This window comes from Lepisosteus oculatus, chromosome 6, assembly GCF_040954835.1.
Source record: "Lepisosteus oculatus isolate fLepOcu1 chromosome 6, fLepOcu1.hap2, whole genome shotgun sequence".
NCBI lineage: Eukaryota > Metazoa > Chordata > Actinopteri > Semionotiformes > Lepisosteidae > Lepisosteus > Lepisosteus oculatus.
The window spans coordinates 12,126,896-12,151,109 of record NC_090701.1 but is presented as its reverse complement, the minus strand read 5'-3'; the positions used below and the strand labels follow the sequence as shown (position 1 = coordinate 12,151,109).

At 35.8% G+C, this 24,214-nt stretch overlaps 2 protein-coding genes across 13 annotated transcripts in view; one reads left to right on the top strand and one right to left on the bottom strand.

The window, feature by feature from the left end:
* The window catches only part of lmbr1 (limb development membrane protein 1), a 119,395-nt gene that overhangs the window by 64,303 nt on the left and 30,878 nt on the right, over positions 1-24,214 (top strand). For 4 of the 7 annotated variants that reach the window (XR_011189857.1, XR_001479239.2, XR_011189858.1 and 1 more), the window contains exon 17: positions 439-539. Coding sequence is in view for 4 of the 7 variants with exons in the window: in XM_069190988.1 (XP_069047089.1) it covers positions 439-524 (86 nt within the window). In the remaining 3 variants the exon portion in view is untranslated. Of the gene's footprint in view, positions 1-438; positions 6,888-8,680; positions 8,772-24,214 lie in introns of those variants that run through there. The other 3 variants (XM_015354782.2, XM_015354781.2, XM_006634436.3) reach the window with 3 other exon arrangements.
* rnf32 (ring finger protein 32) lies at positions 3,646-23,766 on the bottom strand. Of its 6 annotated transcripts, none has more exons than XM_015354785.2 (10): positions 23,721-23,766; positions 20,725-20,783; positions 19,121-19,193; positions 18,287-18,542; positions 17,043-17,185; positions 15,671-15,703; positions 15,421-15,545; positions 13,998-14,106; positions 10,206-10,373; positions 6,433-8,861 (listed from the first exon to the last, which is right to left on the bottom strand). In XM_015354785.2, the coding sequence occupies exons 3-10, from the start codon at positions 19,160-19,162 to the stop codon at positions 8,619-8,621; spliced, it is 1,119 nt and encodes a 372-aa protein (XP_015210271.1). In that variant the 5' UTR covers positions 19,163-19,193; positions 20,725-20,783; positions 23,721-23,766; the 3' UTR covers positions 6,433-8,618. The 6 variants fall into 6 exon arrangements, with proteins under 6 accessions (XP_015210276.1, XP_015210271.1, XP_015210272.1 ...); XM_015354786.2 differs by lacking the exon at positions 23,721-23,766 and adding an exon at positions 21,466-23,714; XM_015354787.2 differs by lacking the exon at positions 23,721-23,766 and adding an exon at positions 23,480-23,714.

Here is a 24,214-nt window from a genome sequence, read left to right as displayed (position 1 = left end):
GTACTTTTCATAGTAGAATTGTTTAATTTGAAAATCATTGCCTCAAAAGAGGACCCAGTTTTTTAGAAGTGATAAATAACATGATTTTGATTAGGATAGGATAGTCATAAGATGGATATTATGGGTTAAGTCCAGGTATTTGGTGTATGGATGAAAGTTCAGACACTGTAGGAAAGCAAAGTGTTAACTTGTGTCAGGCTCAAAGAACAAAAAGTGTTGAAAAAGAATAAAGTTGTGCTGAGACTAATACAATTAGACATATGTGGCAGTAAAATAATAATAAAAAAGCCTTAAAGCTTGTTCTAACAAGTTCAGGCTGTCTGATGTAACAAGACTGTCTGACAGCCGTAGATGAAGGGAAGAATATTTTTGCTTGGCTGAAAAGGTAAATGTAGGTTTGCTTCTATTTAATTTTTTTCTCAATCTTTCCTCACCCAGGCTTAGATAAATTACACCTTTCAAACAGCACCAGGGACCCAGAGACGGCCAAGCATTCTGCAAATGGGCATCAGAAATCACTGTGAAGAAGAGATACACCGGTAATAAACCGCGCCTGAAAAGAAAGCTTCTGCCTCACGACATTCCATAATTCCCTTCGCAGGCTGATGAATGTCAGGGAATTGAGATGAGGCCTGAGCCAGTGTGCCATTGATTTGCCATTGTGTGATGACAAATCAAGTTCCTACGTGGCATTAACCCTTTGCAGACTGCCTGATTTTAAAAAGAAGGACAAAAATTACAGTAGATTTATTTTATAAATACATCAGAGCAATTCAGAACCACCTTCATTTGAAATATCAGGCTCAAGACGGCTCGGGTGACTTCGTTTATGGGTTGTAAATCCAATACGAGTAATACCACTCGGTCAGCTTCAGCTTATCATCTACCACCAACTCACTGGGCTTCTTATTTCAACTTTTTTCTTTTCATAAAACCAGATTTCTGTTGTTTGGGATTGCCTTGTGTTTTTGACCACTTGTTTTTTGTTTAATTTGTGTATGTTATTTTTGGACTTTGGAAGGCCTTTTAATAGCAGTGTTATTACCTATATATTTCTCCTTCAGTTTTTTTTTTAATTAGTTGCAATGCAGGGGTCTGCATCTAACCCTGTAGTCCTGCTGGAGAAAATGCCTGACATGAATGAATATAGTGACAAAGCAGATTTCAACTTGGCCACGCATCTGGGTGTTGTCTACACATTCATGGTCCATGAAAATTGGGAGATTTTGCCAAGACAAGATGAGTTGGGAATGTATTTTTCAATAATTTACAGTCTGGTATATAAAATTAATTTTGATAATCTGAATTAGTGGTAGTGTGTATGGCTTCTGGCAGACCAATACCCAGGCACTATATCAAGAAGTTATTGTATGAAGGGATTTAGGATTTATAACATACTTGATCAACTGTGGTCCTTGAGGACAGCATTCCACTAGGTTTAGTTAATACAGGGAACTCGGGTTTACCTGGTCAGATTAAGTTCTGAATGAGTGATATTACATATTTTTGAAAGAAAGACTGACATTTGTCTGTGTTATCTTTGAGAACTGGAGATTTTTTTTTAAGAGTAAAATGCTGTCCTCTTGTTCTGCAGAAAATGTAATTATTCTTGACTTCCAATCCTAACGCCTTGCAGTGGTCTGAAAAAAAAAATGGAACGAAGGACTTGCAGCTTTTTTTAGTTCATCTGTGACTGCTTAGAGCAGCTTATGAAAACTACTAGGTTACACGATGGGCACGACCTTTCTTAGAAAACGTCGCTGTATATCTGCTGTACTTAAACTGTTGATAGTGGACAGTTAACACCTATATCGGGGGGAAAAAACAAACAGTAATAGTGATATTTGGTATTTGGATGAAATCGCTTTAGTTTCTCGGTGGTTTTCACATCATATTTATCAGCTCTAAAATGAAACTGTGAATGCTCTCCACTTGCACACTTTAGGAAGAGCACGTATATTATCATTTTCTCTGCAGAAAAAAAACCCCAACCAGAATAGCATGCTCGGCCAGGCTGAGAGTCTTCCTGATGGCGACGTGTAGGAGACAGTCCATTTTATAGATTAAAGCCAGAGTGCCGTGCAAAAGTCAGTGCAGCAGGCGTGCACCTGCTCTAGGGAATAAGAGCGCTAATGACAGATTCAGTCTGAAAATTGATGATGTTGCTCTGGCATCAGACAAGCTATTCTAAGTAGAGCGGTGGTTGGCAAAGCTGTACTACTGATTAATGCCTTGGAGTCCAAATCAGGTGACTTGAAAAGCTGCTTGTTGGTTGAAGGGGACTTTTCTGCTTAGAAAGTATTGTTCTGGCGGTGGGGCGGCATATACTATCAGAGGTGCATTGTTGCAGATTTTTTTTCATTTCATTTCAACATTCTCTCCTGATCAAGACCGTGTAACCTGAGCTTTTCATATCCGCTTCAGTTTTTTAAACGGGAAGCAAATCCAATGTGAATCTGTAGTGTGAAATCATAAGACATTATTGTGATTTCATTATGAAGCTTATTTTTTCCTGAAATCAAAGGGAAAAGGAGGCTTGAGCTCTCAAGATCCAGATGATTACCTCACAGAATCAATGGGCGGTAAATGGTATCATCTCTGTACAATACCTTCCTGGGGAAGGAGGTTGGGATCTTTCCTTAAAAAAGGAAATGAATGGGTTTCTTAGACTTTAATGGCCATGCTGCAGAATAGGGGCACATTTTCCTGAAGAACAACTGATACGAGTACTACATCTGTTCACCGTTTATTTCACTGATTTTTGAATTTTTCAAGTGCTTTCATAGTTTGGAATGTGGTCGTGTTCCGATTGAAAAGTACTCAAGGTCAATAGGTGTGCACCTTTAATGTGCTATTGAGAGCTCGGCCATGCAAACTTCATTGGAGCCTCGGTGCTGTTCATTCTCTCAGCTGCATCAAACGCAGCATTGCGGAGGGATCTGTAACTCGTCTCGCCACACGTCTCTGAGAGTCACAGGCCACAAATAGCCCGCAGCAACTAATTTTCTCATTAATTAATCAATAAAGCTCCCCCACCACCACTGACGTAGAATTCTTTCATTTTTCCATATATCACTAAGAAAAAAACACTTTCCAGTTTAATTTGAGGTTGTTTGAGTCATCATAATAGGTATTCAAAGACTCCGGGTGGTTTGTGCAGATTGTGAAAGTAATATTTGAACTTTGGGGGGGTGATTTTATCCCCTGTAGTTCATACACTTACCAGCCACGGTATAAAAAGAAACCCTCCAGAAAATGTAGATTGTGACTAAATTCATCTTAGTTTTTATCTCAATTAGGTGTAAAACCTTTCAGGCAAAGGGATGCCTGCTCTTATATAGCTCATATAACTGATATAGAAAGCTGAAGCCTCTCGGCTAAAAACATAGAACCTGAGAAAGTTTAAAATGTTGTGACACTGTAATGTTCTCAAATGTGATTAAAAAAGAAAATGTATAGAATACATTCAGTGCGTTCTTTACTTAGAATGTTTTTTATCCTCTGCTGAACTGTATATTTTCTGCATTTGAAAGATTTCTTGTTTTTTTTAATTGGCACAGCATTGAAGTTGTTACAAAGGGACGATCACCTTCTGGCTTTAAAAGGGGTTGTTTTGACGTGTCTTTCCACGATGATGTACATTTGTCTTCCCCAATTTTACTAACTGGAAATATATTAGACGATAGAATCTCTTGATCCATCAGTGGACAGCTTCCAGATTTTGCCCCATCTCTGGAAACAGACAGACAGAGAAAGAGCAGTTGCCCCCTGTATCATCAAAATTGTAATTCGCTTGTATTGAAATCTAGTTATTCCCATTTCAATCTAAAAAGAAATGTACAGACTTTTCATTAGTTTCTTTTTTGCCCTTTTAACTCTTTGTTAGAGTATACATTTTTTCATTTAAATGGAAAGGTTTAGGCCCATCAGATTCCAGAAACGGTGCTTGACGATGAGCTCCTTCTGGCAAGCAGAAAGCAGCCGTCAAGCTGCAGTGCCGGAATGTTCCAGTGACAGGTTGTTCAAAGTTTTAATTTAATCCAGGCCTGTGCCTGGTGACAAATGTGTTGCTGCATCTTTTTCAGACACTGTTCATTCATACTGAAATCTTTGTTCCCATTTTCTTTAGACGTGCCAGTGATGGAACAATTCAATTTGGGAAAACTTTTATCGGAATACAAGATATACCTCTTAGAGGGGTTTGAAGTTTTGACTCTGTAATGTGGTTTCTGTGTCCCTCCAACATAAGAGTTCTTATATTAGAGGGGCATAAGTTCTTAGTAGTGTTTCTCTTGGGTGAAACTAGAAACAGGCCCCTCTGAATGCTTAGAAATATTCATGATATTGTACATAACATATTTTGTCTGTGTAGATAATACTTAGTCTGTCTGATCTTTTTTTGTTGTTTTTGTTCTTTTTGCTTTGTGCAGATTGTCTGCACTGGGCTATTGCGTTCAGTTTATGAAGTATTCTCATTGTAGTTAAGACAATAGGTTTCTCTGTTGCAGCACTGTTCTTTTTGTATTTCACCTCTGTTTGCCTTATGAGGAGGAGGACACAAACAATCTTGTTTGTTCTAAAGTTTCCTATCGTCCTGTGGGGATGTGTGTGTGTGTGTCTGGAGTGTGTGATTTCGTTTGTGCACTTGTGCATTTTTGTGCACACTTTTTTTCACTGTGAAAGCTTTTGTCTCCAATTAACAGCAACATTGGTAATGGGCTCCCTCAGAAAATTATCTAAGGTGTTTAAGAAGGTTTGGGTGAAGCATTTTAAGGGCAAAAGGTACAGTAAGGCATTTGAATAAGTTGGATAAAGAGAAGCTTTGAGAATAATTCTTGGGACAGACCTGGATGTTAGACAGGTGAAACACATACAGTAGAAACCTTCTTGGAATTTCTTAAACAACAATGCAAAAGAAATTGCAAGTTTGGAGAAAATACTGAAAAATATGTGTTAACATAATAAGGCAGTAAAACTTTTATGACAAGCTCTTGGTGTTTTCTCTATTTGTGTAGTAAAACCTAGGTTATGCCCTAGACATCTTAACATACTTTAAAACACAATCATCAACTGCATGGATTACATTGTTTTAGTCATCAAAGTCTTACAAGAGCAACAACATGCAAGGAATGAGATGTTTATTACTCATATCCTAATTTTTACTGCTTTGACTGGATTTGCCCACTCCTTAAAATAAAAGCTTCATCAGTCGGCAAAGCTGCCCACAGTGGTAGCAGCTCAATATGTTTTTACGCAAGGAGAGGCAGCAAGTGTTCATCATTCTGGATTCAAAGTTTTTTTTTATCCTTTGTTTGGACTTTTTCAAAAATAAGTTATGCGCTGTCTGCTATATTGCGTTTGTCAGTTATGCATACTTTAATATAAAGACCTCCATTGAAAATTCTGAACTCAGCCATGTGGGATCACCCATGATTTTTTTTTCAATGGTTGCACTAGAAGTCGTGACAATGTTCTTTGCTTAAATTCTAAAATTATCGCTAAATTTGGGTCATCCAGACTAAAATGTAATTGATTTCAGAAGAATCCTATCCTTTTTGAAAAAAGAAATTTGAGTAATGAAATTGCTTGTAATAAGGTATTTAAAAACGATTCAGTTAATACTGACCCTTTGTACAGACTAGAATTGTATAACACACATGATTTGGGTCGTTGTACTGTGCAGTATTTTATATTGGAGTGTGCATACCGTGGAAAAGTTGAATTGTGTTAGCAACATGCTCTGTGATTCATTACAATTTATACATTTAGTGACTGTTGATGATGTTAAAAATAACCAAAATTCAGGTCTTGTAAGCAGTTTTTTTCCCCCCATTTACACTTCATACACATAATGTTAATTGAAGCTTTTTATTTTAAGGAAGTCCCATGAATTCTCTTTGAAGTTCTTTATGGAGGTAGGGGGATTGCAGAAGAGGTCAAAATTCAGTCCTGTATGATGTCAAACGGTAGAGTTCAAGAGTCATTGATTTGCAGAATTTCCATAATTATACTGGTTACCATTTGAAAATTTAATATAAGCATACGACATAAAATGTGTTTTGTGCTATGTGTAGATTTATTAGTATTTGGTAAAACAATTAGTGCCATGCCGTTTCATATTTTATGTGTGCAGTACACATTTAATACAGTGAAGTTTGTGGATATAATCAATTTTGGCTTCTAAAGTTGCCAAATCCCAAACTTTACAAACTAGTTATTTGGCTAAGATACTGTGAAAAATAAGATTGACAAAAACTGATTCCATTCCATAACAAGAACATCCCTAGGTATTTATTAACTGTTCCTGCAACTTTAGCACTTTCAATCTTAAGAGTGAAGCTAAACCTGTATAGAAATAACATGTAAGAAAACCTTTCATATCAGGATTCATATCAGATTCAAAGTTCCACATACAATGAAGAATATATTAAGCAGTATTTATACGTCTTTTATTTTTAACAAGTGGTTTCACAGAATTTTCATAGGAGTCTGAGGATCTAAGGATGTATACAATAATAACAAAACAACAAGACAAAATATTTCTGTTAATGAAGATCACATAGTAAATGGACAATTTTGACCATTGTCATTCATTTTTCCCCATTTAGGTAATGAAAAACAGGGTGCATTTCATAATGAACAGTTTTGGTTGCCTTACAGTATTGTCAATACAATTGAATTTAGATGTCAAGGAACAGCCTGTTTACAAAGCAGCTGTTGATGTTTGTTCCTGCATGTTACATGTGCAAAGTATGTGAATGTAATTTTTATAATATTCATTTCTTAGTTGCTATGTTTTTTTTATTTTATTTTGGCTAATTTGTGAATACATGTATTAGTTTACTTTGTGTATTTTTCAGTTTACAATAAAGTTGCTGAATTGTGAACGTTTTTTTATCGCTTTGTTATAATACTTATAAATTCTGACTTTAAGGAAGTTAAAAACTGCAGAAGGTTGTCTCCTTCCATTTTAATAGTATTTTAATTGTACAACTGCTCTAGTTACAACACAATTCAGTTAACATTGGAAGAACTTCTTGACAATTCCTGACATTTCATTGAATTAAGAACACGGCTTTTTTTGTGAACAAAGTGAAACTAACTGCATATTAAACAAAGTTAAATCCAGTTCACTTAATTTCCAAAACCTTCAATTCAAATACCATTTCCAGATGGTTGCAATGCTATTTTGAATAAAACTCTAAAAACTGTAATAGTAAAATACAAAGACAACATTCCAATGAATTTAATTTAGCCCAAAAATGATTACAATGATCAATTTTTGTAATACTCAGCAATGAATTTTTGTATATATTTAAAAACAAGCTTTAACAGAATATTTATTGAAAAGCACAGTATAGTGCGATTCTATTTTTATATTTACATCTCCTTCTGCTAGAGAACTTGTACTAAAACACCAACAGTTCTATTAAGTTATGAATCCAGTTGCTTCTATAAAAATGTGTACACTTCTTCCTTGGTCTGCATTCTTGAGTAGTTGTAATCTCCAGAACAGTGGGTACTGTTTTAGAATCGCACATCATTTGGATTCTATCAAAAGCACACTCTGACCTTAAGGACCATCTCTTACATCTGCAATTTGTGCTAATTAGGAATGGTCCACTTCAGGGCCCCCCCATATCCTCTCTGCACAGAAAGAGACAGGAGATTTATAGGTCTGTCAATATCTCTTGAGGGGGACTGTTTACTGTGTAGCTGAATGTTCCCACAGTGGTGAGCCTGGAGACACAGCTATGGAAACCTGAAGAGGCTGGCATCTCACAAAAGTCAAAATGAATGTGAAAGGAAAAGCTGTTACCAGTCACAAGAATGTGTCTTGGCATAATCTGTTTGGTAAGAGTGATCATTGGAGAGCTTAGAAAAAAGCTACCCCCGGTGCTAGACCAAGCTGAAGACACTTTATATCAGAGAAAGAAATGCTCGTCATTGTTCTAATGTGGATTGAAATGTTCTTAATAGCAACATTTTATAATATACAGACACATTTAACACAAATCTTTTATCTTTGTCAGTAATTTTTAAACTCGCAACATTGCAGTCAGCTGGTTTCGGCATTAATTCTTGTAATTTCTTGGGATATAAAGCTGCTTTAGAGAACATATTTAAAATTTGCTAAATAATTTGCTTATTTTCTACCAAATTTGAAAAAAAAATGTTTTTAATACAAGATAAACATGGCTGCTTTTGTTCTCCACTCAACCCCGTTGATTTAACGATTTATTTCAATGACAAATTCTATGACACCTAAAAATGTTTTTGTTTGAAATAAAATTAACGGTCTTAGAATATTGTTTTGGAGAATCCAATTTATAAATGAGGATCCTAGAAAAAGAGTACGATTTTAAATCACTCCGATTTTGTTTTCTTTTCAGGTTAGCTATTCCGTTACGTTTGAGGACACAAATTACACCACACTGTGAACGTAGACTTTTTTTAAAATCCAAAAGCATTAACAGACCTGGGACCTTTGTGATGTGACTGTATTCACAGCTTGCTTTTGAAAAACGCTCAAATTAAATCTCATACCTGGGATCACACTCTCATCGTATTTGGACAACTTCTATATATGTACTGTACGCAGTGGTTTGAAAGTAGCTTCAGAGTACTCTTTTCTGATATGCTGATCTGCACAAAGGACATACAGTTCTTTCTTCCACAGAGAAATCTTCAAAAGCCTTGAGACAACTGAAGTGGAAGAGGTGGGAGCAGGATAGGAGCACAGCTCGTCTTAAAGAAAGCCTCTTCTCTCCGTCACTAGATGTGCATGGCTGTGTGGTGCCGATGTGGCAAAACAGTGGAGTGATGCAGATTGGGCAATCGTGGGAGTCTCGCTGGACAGCCTGGAACACACAGAAGGGATTTTGGTTTTTGTATTACTGCAAAACTGCAGGGATGAACACTAGGGTAACACTAGCTCTTGGTCTGGGCTTTTTCCATATGTGATGGGGGGGACAAATATGACATGAACAAAATTTTCATTTCAAATATATAGTGGTATATAACAACATAGAACAAGTGAAACAATTTCCTTAAATGCAAGCATGTTAGTGCTGAAAAAGCCTTTCAACATCAACTACCTTGGTACCAGTGTGTTTTTCATTGTCTATGAATTGGCTTTCGTTTTCTTCATGGTTATCGATTTTGGAAATAAAGTTGAATGATTAATGAGTTTCAAAGGATAAATGTATACAATGATGTACTAATACTTAGTCTGCCAAATAAAAAAAATACACGCTGTATGCTCTATATCAGCATATTTTTACTTGCATTGCCTGAGAAAGTTTCTAAAAACGTACTTTTGCTGTTGCTAAAACCTTTATGAGTCCCAAAACAATGCTTGCACAAAAAAAGGAGCAGGGCAGACACATTTATTTCTGTGATAATTTCATGGGTCAGTGACAGTTTTGTCATCTGTGAATTAATTTTAACTACTTAAAATTAAAATAAATACTATCCTGACAGATATTGTATAATTGTATATACTTTTCAAACAAATGTTATTGTGAAAAAATACTGAAAAGTGTATTTTGTTTTTGGTAAATACTGTGAGGTAATTGGTTACAAATAATACCTCTGAGACCAGTTTCTTTAATTTGAATACTGGTGGACTTGCTTGATACCTAAATGTTTGCTAATGAGGCTTGTAACTTTATGGTGTTTACCTTAATCCTGAACTGTCTTTAGTAAACACCTAGGCCTACACAGGCTTGTGTAACTCTTGCCCTGGACGTGACCTTTTCAAGTAAGATAACCAAAGGAATTGTTCTTCCTGTGTGGGTTGATGCAATTGGATGGGGCTAAAAGACCAACTAGTTTATAACAATGAGCAATAAATGCTACAGCTTCCTCTACTTTCTTGGGAACAGTACATCATATGAAAGGCTTGGCATGCAGTTGGACAGCGGTCTGCATTAGTACACATAAAGGATTTTTTCTCCTTTAAAGAATGACTTTCAAAAAGCTTTAGAAGGCTGTGATTATTTCAATAAGGATTAATATTCACGATACTGTTCTGTACGGCACATTTGTTGGTTTCTATGACAAGCTTTGACAGGTTTTTTGAATACCAAGGTTATACAGTAAATTCAAACAGGATTAAACAAAAAAATCTTCAAATACTATCTTCTAAGAGCTCTTTGGATGAGATTCAGTGTTACACAAGTTCAAATGTGAAAAAGATGTACCTTTGCTTGTATTTTTTCCCATTCCTCTTCAGCCATTGCTGAACCAAACTGGTTGTCAAATTGATGAAATACACATCTGGTCGAGGCCAATGAATTGTCAATTTCAGTGAGGAACCTGTCAACTTTGGTATCACAGGATCTGACCACTCTGTCATTCATCTCCTGCAGCTTAATTTGGAAACATATATTTTTTAAAAGATTAGAACAAATGGGTGCCAGTAAAGCCTACAGCAGCCTCAAAGTTCTGAATAATATTACAAATAATTGCAAGTGGTATATACAGTATCCTCAGAAGACAGAAGAGAACAAATATCTAGGAAGGAATTTGTTTAAATTATTAAAGCTTATATTACAATCTAAGCATACTGTACACAAATTATTTTGAAAACCCCGAAAGTATAATTTGCACTTTAGCAATGAATATGCTCATCAGAAAAAAGGAATGTATTATCGTTCACAACAACTGTCAATCATGCTAGGTTTACTAATAAGAATGTCTGTTCAAAGATCAGATTAATATTAAATGACATCACAGGTGTGGTTTGCATCACTGGCAGTTCACAGCTTTTGCCGTTTTGCTTTATGTCATTGGCCACCTTTAATTTGAAGCAAACACAGAAATGCTGCCCTAATGTGAGGGACCACATACATGTATGACCTATGTATGAGGCTCACACTTGTTCAGGCATCAGTGACATCAGAAGTGGTTTTAGAACTGAATTTTATCACTGATTACACAATGGTGAACAATTAAAATTAGGAATACCACAGACTTCTACCTAAATGACTTGTCCAAACAAATGTGCCCAGGTGCACTTTGTCTATCTTACAGGAGGCCTTTCAAAGCAATCCATCTTGGTGTCAGCAAATTGCTTACTAATGTGTTGACTTATGGTAGGACCTTAAAAGTAAAATGAAAAGCTTGGTATTTACTGCATATCAAGGAATCAGTTGATAAGCTTTTACTGGTTTAATATCCTCTGAATGCTGCTGCTTGGTGCCACTGCAAGTTAGCAACAGAATGATAGAATGTTTGCCATCTCTGTGTGATAAAGGAAGCCACAGACTAAGCAAACCTTAGGGCCATTATTTTGTTTGGTGAGATCTAAATTAAAATTGCTGGAGGAGGCATGTGGAAATAGCCACAGTCAACCAAATCATGTTTTGCAAATGAGTCCAGTTTCCTCCTTAAAGAACTGTCAATACGACTAGCCCTGTGTAGGCTAACCGTGATGTGACTGAGTGGAGTTAATGGCCGCAGTAAATGACTGCACTTCTATTATGTGACAACATTTATAGATAAGGATCAAAGCAATATAGAAATGTACTTGAAAAGACACTTCACCTCAAGCACATGATATTGGCATAACAAGCTTTAAATGCCATATTTGGACTGATCTGAATTGAGGAAACCCAGATTAATGGGAAAGGACTACTGTACTATCAACAATCCATTCAAACACTTCAGATGTGGCAGACAATCTCATTTTCTACTGGTGCTTAAGGTCACTAAGGCATTATGAACATTATTCAAGTTAAACACTCTGATCTTCAAATAAAATACAGAAAAATACTACTAACGATCTCCCTATAATGTTATGTTTTTCATTCCTTGACTTAGATGGATTTAGAAACTTAGTTGTAAAGAACAAGGATATGCATCCTTTAAATGTACTTGCTAATAAATGTTGGCAAAAAAGAACCGCCTATTTAGTCCAAAATCAAATCAAAATGTCATCTCTTCTGATATCTGTGTAAAATCTTATGGATGGTTTACCCCTTCCAAGTGAAGCCTTGCCTTGTCTTCGGATGCAAGCAGTTCATAATTGGAGACATTGATGATGAGCCTAATCACAGTAAATAAAAGCTGGATCCTGTTAGAAGGGATATTGCTATTTCACTAGAGGGCAATCTGCTCTTTTAACCCCAAAGTACACCATCATATTGGCCATAGTGTCAAGGCATTTAATTGCACAGGTGCTCTTGACATTTTGATGAGCTGTTCCAGAAAGTTTCTTTCTTTTGGCACAGTGAAAATAATGGTCCTGGAATAGAATTCAAGATAAGCCAGTGGAATCAATCATAGCCACATGCTCAGGAAAACTAGGATGCCTGAATTTGACCAGAAAGACAGAATGTTTTTTAAGTACCATGTACATGCTCAAATAACCAATCCAATTCAACTAACAGTGTTTCCAGTGGCCTTTTGCCATCATAACATGTATTTGCTTTCACACCTTCAATGTGTTGAATAAATATTGGGGTATATCTTTTTAAAACTTTAAAACACAACACGGAAAAGTTAAAAAGTTACACAAGGTATTCTTTTTGCATTCCTTTTGTAAAATCTTCTCAGCGTGTTTATTAATAAAAAAGTCTTTTGTAGAAACATTTAACTGATTTTCCAGTTTGTCCTGATCTGCAGCCTTTTTACATGAGGCTCAATAAACACTCAGTGGTAGACTATCTGTGTTTTGACTGGAATGTATAAGTTACTTGACTAGAACACACATTTCTTAATTAGTTTACCAACAGTTTATGGTTCACACGGCATCAAAGCCCTGTGGAGCAATGATTGTCTTGCTCCTGTTTAGAGTTCACTGTTGCTGACATCTAAGGGCCTCTATAGTTTCTACTGTCAATCAAATTAAACTCAGCGAGGATAAAGTGTTCCATTAAAACCTCGAGGAGCACAATCGCACAATAACCTTTAGGACAAAACATTAGTTTCTCCAGTGTAAATGCTCTGTGTGGCTGAGAAAAGCAGAACTAAATCTAAACAAGAAAGAAAAGCTAAAAACAGAGGCTTATCAGTCTGACTAACAAATATATACAGTATATAAACAATCTTTGTTATTGTTATTTTTCATCTATTCCAGTATTCCTCAAAGGCATTTCCCTTTGCTTTTTAAACCCCTGATATCATTTTATGGCTAATTGTAGATTATAGTAAAGAGCATCTTTTGTATAGCCTCTTTCACCGTACACAATTTCTACATTATTTAATTTTACCAGGCACTAAAATTCAAATTATTATATGACAGAACCTGAAAAAAATAAGACTCGTTACAATATACAGATTGAACAAAGCTGTCATTTGTGTTTTGAAGACATATCTTAATAAGACAGAAATTTCACAAAAAAGGGGGAAAATTACCTTAAACCATTTCTAAATAAAATCTACTAATGACCAAAGAGTCAAGGCATGGGTCTCACTGTCCTGAGTTGCGGTTCTGCTTGAGCAGTGAATGACTTACTGGCCTTTTATCCTCATGAAACTTTGGAATGTACATTCCCAGATAATGTACACTCACAGATAAAAGGATGCTGAAAGCTTATAACACCTGAAGGAACTGACAAAGGAGCCAAGGACAAGCATGGGACTAGCCAGCTAATGTTCTAAGCTATCAGCTGCAGTAAGAAGCCTAAAAGGATAGAGAGGGAATAGTTTGAGTGAGATAGTACAGATGTAAAATAAAGTGTATCCGTAATTATCTTACACTGGAAAGGGTATTCTCTGAGGTTTTATCTTCTCACTGTATCATATCTGTCCGATGCCAACACTCGACAACTCTGCAATGTCTCTTGTTAGTTTATTTTATTGATTGTTCTTTTCCTTCTTTCACTGCTTGGACTCATATTATTGGTGTGTTTGTCTTAGTCAAGTCAGTACTGTAAATGTATTCTCAATGGCTTTATCTGGATAAAGATTATAAGGGAAACTGAAATACAAATATCAGGGTACACTTTTGAGTTTTGAAAGAGTTTTCAAAACTGCTAAATATACCATACCTTTTCTTCAAAGAATTTTCTCCTTAACACCATGTCTTTTGGAGGGATAGTTTTCCTTAAGTGTCTGTACCACTTATGAACAATATATCCCCGCCAACATGCTTGAATTCTAATAGTAAGAGAAAAATACATTACTACATTAAAGATATTTCCAAACATTTTGAAAGAACATAATAAATGTTTTTCATTGGTGAGATAAATATTGAAAATATTGACGTGCTTATCTATTTGCAATATATATTTAATAGGTTTTCCACACATGTATTGAAGCCTTGTCTTATATTGCTGCATTGCATTATGTCAGTTTCTAGATGACGTGACACTCTGTTCCTTTACAGAAGTAGTACATTTGATATTCTTATTCCACCGTAGCTCTTTTTAACTTATTGAATCAATTAGTGACTTAACTATGATCCTAATAACTGCTGTTTCTCCTGTTTAATCACTGATTAGTTTACGTTTCCTATAACTCCTAGTGAAATTAGTGCACCAGAATCAAGAGAGTACTACTATAGTAGAATCATCACAGAGTCCTGCTATATTAAGGAAGCTTGACACAGATAAAAAATGAAGTCTATGTGACACAATAACAACAAAAGGAGTCGACACAAGCAGCTATATCTGCTATCTTGGTATTGTGCATTATGCGGGTCTGACATAGGCACACATGCAGAAAGCTAATATCCATATCACTTAATATTATGGAAAAACCTGAATAGAGGATAGTGTAACATGCCCTACACATCAGACGTGAGCCCCCCAGAAAATCTGTGGGCAATTTGTGGTAACTAAGGCTCAGAAACCAGGTATATACTTGTCCAGGATCTGGAGTGGAGTGGAGTGACTGGGAAATTGTGATTAAAATTTGTTACATTTGTAACAACACAGTCAACACATTGTGACATCATCATAAATGGTGCAATTTATTAACAGTAACATCTTCGGTATGTTTCTATATTAAAGAGTTGTAATTCTGGGGCAGAACAAGAAAACTTTTGCATAGATGTTTTATTATATAGAAACATCTTCAGTAGGTTTATATACCATGCAAAACATACAACTCCAAAAGTTTTCTAGTCCTGCCTCAGAATTGAAACAAAACCTACTGGGAGAAAATATTTTCTGGAAGCCTCTGTTAGTTGGGGCTACAATACAAACATCTACAAACAGATCCACATCCATGTTCATGTAAGATAAAATTAATTAATTCCTCACATCTAGCACTGGAATTCTGGATCTCCAGGTATACAGGTATGAATGAACTGTGCAAATAATACAATCATATAATTTAAGGATCCCAACTACATGGATCCATACCTGTTTATCCAACACTGCTAATATACACATAGGCTATCATAGCAATGCACCATCAAAGTTCTGGCAAATTTAAGAGGAATAAGGCATTCTATAAATATGTAATTACCTGGTGGCGCACTTCATTCTATAGAGACGAGCCCCATCATGAATGACTCTTGTCTCGTACTGCTCTTTCCTACACATGGGACAGCTTTTCCTCCCTGAAAACCTCTCAAATGCCTGTAAGCAAACCTATGACCAAAAAATAAACTTTTTTAACAATTTGAAAACATTTTAACAAACGGACATAACTGTCTGACTTTATGTCAGTTAATTCTATTGTGTGCGGACCCCCAACTTGGCGCTGTGAAACTTACCCTGTGAAAAACATGGGAACAAGACAGCAAAACCTATAACAACAGACATTGAATCAGCATTAAAAGCACTCCTTTGCTATTTCAGAAATGTGTTTTATTTCAATGAGTTTTGCCTATTAATGGTACTATTATGACCAAAGTTATTGTGGACTGTGACAGTCCGTTGATGACCAATGAACAAGGTGGAACTTGGGAAAGACATCAGATGTTTTTTATCTACCTTGAGAGTAACTATTTTATTTTCTGCATATGACAAGCTAGAGACGGTACAGCTGGTCCAGAAAAGAAGAATAAATAAGAAAAGATAGCTACTGTGATTTCCCACTTTTTAGAGTGACCAAATCCTCCATTACCAAGGACAAAGGGCACCCCACTGTGCACAATCTATACCTAGAACCTAGACAAGTCATTAGTCTGAAGTGGATTCCATTCTGTCCAGCGCAAGTCAGGAATTAAAATTAGAATGGCTGCCAGTGATAAACTACTAAATTACAGAAAAAAGGTCAATACTTTGTTAATGTACTTACTGTTAATATATATATAGCAATACAGAGTGAGATTTACCAAGAAGTAGTCAGTATACAACAGTCAGAAGAATTATTCAGAAAACATTACAATGAAAAAATCTGATTATTTCTCTAAGCAAAAGGTATTCATTTACCACATTATTCATATGATAGGGCACAGGCTTCAACCATTCTATTTTGGTTTGATGTTATTTACAAAAACAAAAGACAGCATTAACACCTGTTTCAGGGTGACTTATGAGAGTTACTTGATATACAGTACTGTAAAACTAAGAAAATAGGCCTTATATGGCAACAAATTCAATTTACTTAAATGAACTGTATCTCATATGTTTATTATTCCTGCAATCTTAGAATCTGAATTATGTTTACACTGTACATAATGCTTCCTAAAATTAAATATATAGCGTCTTTGAAGTCTGAATTGCAGATGGAGCTTTTTTGTCTTTTTCCTTCAGAGTTGGTTTTAATATAGTTCTCTACCCTACACGGGTTGGAATTTTGGGACACTTCTTTCAGCGTGGTCTTTTTCTCATGGGGAAAAAAAAACATATTACCTGTAGATGAGAAAGATCTAAAAATTGAATTACCCAGTCAGAGCATTAAATTCATTAATATATTTTGTCAAAACAGAGACATACAGTATGACTGACTCAACACTAACTGTTTGATATTGTTTCTTGGTTCATATCCCCCATACATTATTTTAAACCAATTCAATATTTATTGTCTTTAAACCACCGCAGGGACACTTGGGAACTAGTTTGTCTCTCCTTTAAGAAATTAATTCAGAAATTCTCAGAAACCTCTGAGTAGTTGCACAACTGATGACAGATTGATTATACCTGTGACTGGAGCCTGAATTCTTCTTTGCATATTACACATGGCTGGTCAGATTCACCTTGGTGAACAGACCTCTCCTTTGCCTTGCTCCACTCATCAGCGGTCAGTGGCACTGGTGGAGCTTCAACCAAACCAAGTCTTTGGGCTGAAAAAAAAGGACTCTATCAATACACACATCTAAGAAGTGGAGTGCAGGTTGAGTCTGTGGGTTACTCACTGACTGTGGCACAGGCACTGCCTTGTCTCTGGACTGCTATATAAAAGTGACCCCTTGCCAGACACCTGTCAGCTGGTGGTTTTCTTTCTGTGAGTTGTGTCAGTTGTCTGTCTGCTAGTGTGAAGATGTGATTTGAAGGGTCATTAATAAACAACAATTAATAAAACAAGTTCATTAATAATTGCAAATTCCAAACCATGTCTATGTATAAAAAGAAGAATACTCTACAGTTCAAAACTAAAAAAATAAATACACAAATTCATTAACATTCGAACACCTATAACCAATTTAGGTTCTCACCTGTTTCTATTTCAAAATCTGATCCCAAACAAGTTCCAGTAATTCAGAGACAAAAGTTGCCATTTATTTCATGGACACATTCAGTTTCTTAATATTGTATGGCCTTTTCCTGCTTTCAAGAACAGTAGTTATAATTCATCTTTGGGCAACATTACTCCCTGGTTTATTTTTAATGGCACCCCTTCAGAAGTCCAAGAAAGAGTGATGTTTATTACATTTCTAAATTAAGAACTCAATCCACGGGAGAATAGTAGAGAGAGAAGAATAGTGTATACAAAATGGATTGCCAAAGTCTAGCTAGACAGCTCACGGATATTCATGCTCATTACTCATTGCGACTGCATGCTGTTAAAACATATACCCTAACCTGGCAGGGTGTTCCTTCCGATACCTACCTGAGCTAGCAGCTATGACTTTGGATGAAAAAGATTCTACATTGTCACGTGGTTTCTGGTTATTGTATCTAATCTGTATTATGTAAGAGGCTGGTGGGCGACTGGTAGTACTTTCTGTCTGGTGATACATTGTGTGGGTGTGGGGAGGGGGAATGTTGATAAGCTGCATTGTTCAAGGTGATTATTGAATTTAATGGAAATAAATCTAGTCTTTTAAAATTGTATCTTTCTTTTAAATATGCCTTAACATTTATTTAAACATACATGCATAAACATACATATTTAAATATAAATTGAAATGAGTTATTATAGCACTATTACCAATGCTTCTTACCCAATGTCATAGTTGGAGGACTGGGATCTAGTACATACTCTTTCTCCTCGATTCTCTCACACTTTTGGAGTTTTCTGTGTTTTAACCCAGTATTCACGAAAGGTTTTACACTACAGTTTTTCACTGTGTTCTTGGATCTCTTCTTCTCGGGACCCAGCAATGATAAATTCTGAAGCTGTAAATTCCTCGCTATATGGTCTTGCAAAGCTACAGCTGCAGCAGTTACTCTACCGCTGTTTAACTTAAAATCAGCAACCTATGGAAAAAAAGAACTAATGTCAGAATTCATACAGTATAGATACTGCATCTTGTTATATACTATTCATTCATACTATTTACTATTTCTTCTATGTGGTGAGCTGTGTCAGTTGACAGCAGAGAATCTGTTGTAACGTAAGTGTAATGTACTGCCTCAATAAAGGACATTTGTGACATTGAAAAACATTGAAATGATAATGAAAAAAATAATTGCATCAGATAACTGCTAACAAACTCGTTTAAACAATGGTTTATTATAAACCCCTGTATAAATGCCTTCAGCTAAAAGTAGGCTTGTGTTCCATCAAAGAAAAACAGGTGCAAAATTAACACTTTGATTCTTTATGATCAGGACATAATATATTTTCCAAGCAATTTGATACTTATAAGTTATTTTTTTGTCTTGTCTAGTCTATATTACATTTTGTTGCAGCAGCTGTGTATCCTAAGGCATTGCACACCGTTTCACCATTAAAAACATGAGTTACAGTATATTGAAACAAAGCATCAGTTGTTCTATTCTAATGTCTGAATCTAATCTTATATCCATATACAGAACAATTTTAGATTTCATACCTTTCCCTTGGTAAGCTTGGAGTGTAATGGTTTACTGCCCATTCTGTAAATATATAATCATTCAAAGAGCCTCCTGGAGATAAACAAAATACAACAAATATATTTCAGTGAAGAAGGCACTAAAAATACTAATTATTTCTCAAGGAATGCTGTTCCAAAAGGGTTCAAAGACATTAAATGTTGAATACCCTACCTTTACTTCACAGACCAACACAATATTTATTTTCAGTTCCAGGTATTTTAAAATGTTTGTTGCCCTGCTTTCTTTAGAAATATCTAAAGAGCGAGAAACCTTCTCTTCCCAGAGAAGGGTTTCTGTCCTCTATATGGAAATGACATTGCAGAGGGCTCACAATTAGCCCTGCCAGTGCTTATCCAGTAACTCTGGTTCAGCTCTGGAAGTTAACTGGGATCTGGTATCCCCAGACTGTGGTGAGCAGCTGGACAAAAACAGAGAACTGGGTGAGAGAATCTCAAACTAGAGAATCTTTGCCCAGTTGCTTAGGAGGAACTGGCCAGCTTCAGAATTGTCAGTAACAGGAGAATCACTCCTATGTACAGTGCAGTTTGAGGAACAAGTGCACAGATTGCTTTTCCCAAGCTAGAATAGGAGCCACAAAAGTGAAGTTGACCTACAGTACATAATAGCTATCAATTCTAAAGTAATGGGATACAAAACAATACTTGCCACTTCCACATCCTTTTGAAAACATTGCGACATACAGTATGCTATAGTACATTGGCAAAGTCAAGCAAAACCATAAAACTGTCCACCCTTATAGATATATGAATGTTAAAATCGTTTGATAATACTGGAAATCCTTGGGCATCCTTTTCCCCTTTTAAGATATAATTAAGGAGTCTTGTTTATGCGTTTGTCCACGTAAGAATATTTGATTATTTTTTTTATGCTGACACCACCAATAATTTCAAAATATTGTGACTGCAAGCACAAACACAGAAAGTGTTCAGTATATACACCCCAATATGCAAGTGTCAAGAAATCAATTTTTGTACCTATGTATACATAAGTAGAATAGTCACCATCTTTCAGAAATTGTTAAAAGTAGGCCTACATATGACATTATTCTTTCTGTTTTGTGCCAATAAAAGCATCCACAAGAGAAACATTATCTGAAGTTTATTTGTTCTTTGAGAAGTAACAGCCCAGGAACCTTGTAAGCTACTTCCCTTCATTGGGATCTTAGTAATAGCTGTGCTTTGAAAACACTCACACACTGTGACTGTTGAATGGGGGATGCCCATATGAGGTCATTTTAACAGGGAAATCCTTTCTAGTCTTGCCCACATACAGTAACTCATGTCATACTGAACCTGCTTCTAGCTGTTAACCAATTCAACCGAGAGCCTAGGAAAAGAATCCCTTGTTACTGTTGATGGACTGGGTTAGAGAAGTGAGTGGGTGTAATTGCTATCAAGCTGTGGGGTCCAAGGCCTACTAGTCTGTCTTAAAGGGCTCTCTGAATGGACTTGTTACATTGCTAATCAAAGCCAGGCATTCCATTTGGACTCTTGACCAGCATGAATCTCTTTCAAGCTTTCACAGCACAGTTTTCATTCATCGCTCTTCCATTATCACTCACCTTAATGACCGCAGTTGGGTTCTACTTTCCATTACACCAAGCTGCCCCAACACAATTACCTAAAAAATAGATATTATCCACACAGAGAACATGACAGAATTTATTAGATGAGTCATTTGAATATTTTGTAATGCGGGTATTTTATGTAAAACTGCATAAGATTTGCATTACTTGTTTATTGTTATTGTAATGACTCCTGGCCATTTTTTTTACTTTTGTTATTTAAACACGGGGTATAGTTTGTCAGTTACAGTAGGTCATTTAGTTTCCAATGATATTTTCAGTTTGAGGCTATGAAAAAAAACATTTTGTTACATTGCTTGGCACTTTGTGTAAAAATGCAAAGTTCTGTGGTGATCTTTGGTGTGTTTGTGGAAAGTATTTTTTATTAATAATTTATAGAATCCTGACTGAATATATTCACTTATATTATTTTTAGTATTAAACCTTCAGACATTTATAACTTTTAAATTCAATAAGGAATACACTTCCGAAGAACTCCAAATTTATCCAGACATGCTTTCAGAGAGCAAAATCCATATAACCTCAGACAGTACAAGATGCTGCACTCTGACTGTCTTGACAGGCTGGTACTGTCAAGAGCAAAGAAGGACCGATCAAACTATTCAACTGCATAAAGAAGCTAAAAAATAAATCACAGCATTTTGTGCCCTGATTTCTTCACATCTCCTGAGTCAGTATTGGGATGCAGTATTGGTGATGATGCTAAAGCACTCTTACTACACGTGGTCTTCAAACTTTTCACGGCACTTTGCGAAAGAGTAGGGGTGTTAACCCTGGTGTCCTGACTCAAGTCCACTCCTGGCTGACTACATTTTCCATTTCATTCAATTAGTGTATCGTTTGTCTCTTCTCCATCGGATCTGATGCATGTGGGGAAGAATGACTGTTGCCTGTCATCAAGATGAGTGCCGTATTTCAGGAGTGGATCAAGTGGGTTGCCTCCTACAGTACAGGATATGTAAAGTACTTTGGGAAACCATGGGATGAAAAATGCTAAGTGGGGACCATGGGATAAGTTTAAACCATTCTTCATATTATTACACTATGCTTGTCCAACCAAAAACTCATTGAAATAATATTATGTTTTTGTGGTACTAGGAATAATTGGTTGCAATAGCTTGCAATACCGGTATTTCAGCCTTCACTTTTCCTCACTCTCTTGAGGCATAGGAGCCAGAAATAGTCATTAATTTGTAAAAGTCCAATGCCATCATGATCTCTCTTGAAATGGACGAGATACCATACCCCTGAAAAGGGGTTTAAACAAGTGCAGCAAGATTCAGAGTGTTGTAAGATGATCCTGTTAGGGATATAACCCCCTAGGACACCCAGTGGCACTGAATTCTCGTGGCAGTAGGATGGCATTTTGGAGTACAGAATTCATTGCTACTGGAAGAATCTATGTGGTTATATGCTGTAATCATTTAGAGATACCTTTAAATGTCTAATGACATCCTTAGAGTATGTACAGGTATGTTTAATTTTTCAATTCGAGCTTTATTATCCTCTGGGGGAAATGTGTTTTATGGAACAGTTCAATCCAACAAGGAAAACGCACATTACCATGGTACCATGAAAGATGGTGTTGCAGGAGGTAACAGAGTTACTTTACATTGTTTGACAGAGATATTGCAGCAGGGATACATAAATAATAAACAATAAAAAGGGAAAAGAAGAAAGAAAACAACTAAATAAGAAGAAAATAACAAGAAAACAAGCATTGACAAAGACAAAGATGTGCTGATTTTAAGATATATTAAAATGCCTTTTAGATATCTGAGGCATCTCTTAATCACTCAGTAATATATAAAGTCCCCTTTTTTCATTTTTGGATATCATTTAAAGGTATCCATAGATATTATGTACGGTTCATTTAAAGAGTTTGAAAACAACATCCTTTATTTGTACCTAACAGCAAAGAACAGGAAGGAAGACAAGTTAAAATTAAGATTCAGGAAAGCTTAAAATTAACACTGCAGAATACTGAGGTCTCTTATAAACACTTATAGTAATTTTTCTAATTGATTTACAAATGCAGCACTTCAAAATCAGTTGTAGATATCTTTTAAAACAATACATAATGACACGTTTTAAAATATATCCAAAATGCATTGAAAGTTTTCTGGAAATGATAAAGATCATTTTAAAATACCTTAGAGGCTTTGAGTGCATAAGTTAACCTAAAATATGTAATATGACGACAGTTTTTATAGAGAATTATATTTTCAATTTATGGTCTTCGTCATTGGATCAAATGAAGTATTGACCTACCTTAATGCCACAGAAAGTTTTTATTCAAACGAACTATTATGGACTTGACTATAGGAGAACCTTCAAGTTTTATAGCACCAAAAACATTTATTTCGCTAAGTCACATTAAGAAACGTACATGAAATACATACTGTAAACACCTTACACTCATCATAAACATCTTTAATATATTTTCTGCAATTTAATTTACTAATGCCTCTTCTTTAAACTAAACTGCTAGTGTGGCAAACACCGTAAAATGAAGCTGCTACTCTGTTAATATAATCTTCTAATATTCATGATGATTACTGTTGTTTTTATTTTTTTTCTACATAATCACGATACTTGATTTATTAAAACGCGATACAGCTGTGTAAAAGTTCTTGCAGTTGATCTAATTACTGTACACTGTCTTCTGTAAATAGAAACACCGTTAAAACATCGACATGCACTGAAGTGCCTGTAATTCAGCATATCATACCGATAAAAAGTTGGTGTAAATCCACGTATCATTAGTCAGGTTATCAGGTCAGTACTCATTAATTTATATACACCTGTAAGCGTGGCACCATTAGAGTAGACTTTAAGAAAATAAGGCTGTTTTAAGTAGTTCGCAGCGTATGTGCTATAATACTATTACGCAATAAAACGAACTGGTTTTCTGAGTTTGCGTTAAATGCTAAAGTGCAAACGTACACTATTAAAGTGAAAAACGGACAAACCTCTATGGCGATCCGGAGAAGGAAGTGTTTGCATCGTTGCTAAGCAACTAAGTTCCTCTAGAATTCCCCACCCCCATCCCAGCCTCCCAGCTCTCGTCTAGGACGATTCTAAAAGCTACTCAGGGCGCAAATTGTGACACTGACTTAATTATAGAAAGATGATGATGATGATGATAATGATTGTTGTTGTTGTTGCAGGAACAACAATAATAGATTTGGAATTAATAACAAATGTGTTTGTCATATAAGTCTTCTGAAACGGATACAATACATTTTCTACACTCACCAGGGATGAGACGAGATCTGAAGGCCTTTCATTATGAAATCCATTCTAGTCACAATGTCATGTTTTAAAGATAGAAATTAACTTGTTTCCTCTTGAACCTGAACAAGTTTGATAGTTGGGCACATGCAGTAATGCAGAGGTAGTGCTAGTACAGTATACAGTATCTTTGTCAAAGAAGGTCTGAGAGAAATTAATCAATTTTTTATTG

What these genes read in the sequence shown, in the direction of transcription:
- rnf32 (XM_015354785.2), bottom strand. Translation starts at nt 19,162, where the DNA reads ATGGGCAGTAAACCATTACACTCCAAGCTTACCAAGGGAAAG. An exon ending in AATTCAGGCTCCAGTCACAG is followed by an intron (nt 15,704 to 17,042) that starts GTATAATCAATC and finishes CTGTTGTTATAG; the next exon opens with GTTTTGCTGTCTTGTTCCCA. An exon ending in AGAATGAAGTGCGCCACCAG is followed by an intron (nt 14,107 to 15,420) that starts GTAATTACATAT and finishes TCTTACTATTAG; the next exon opens with AATTCAAGCATGTTGGCGGG.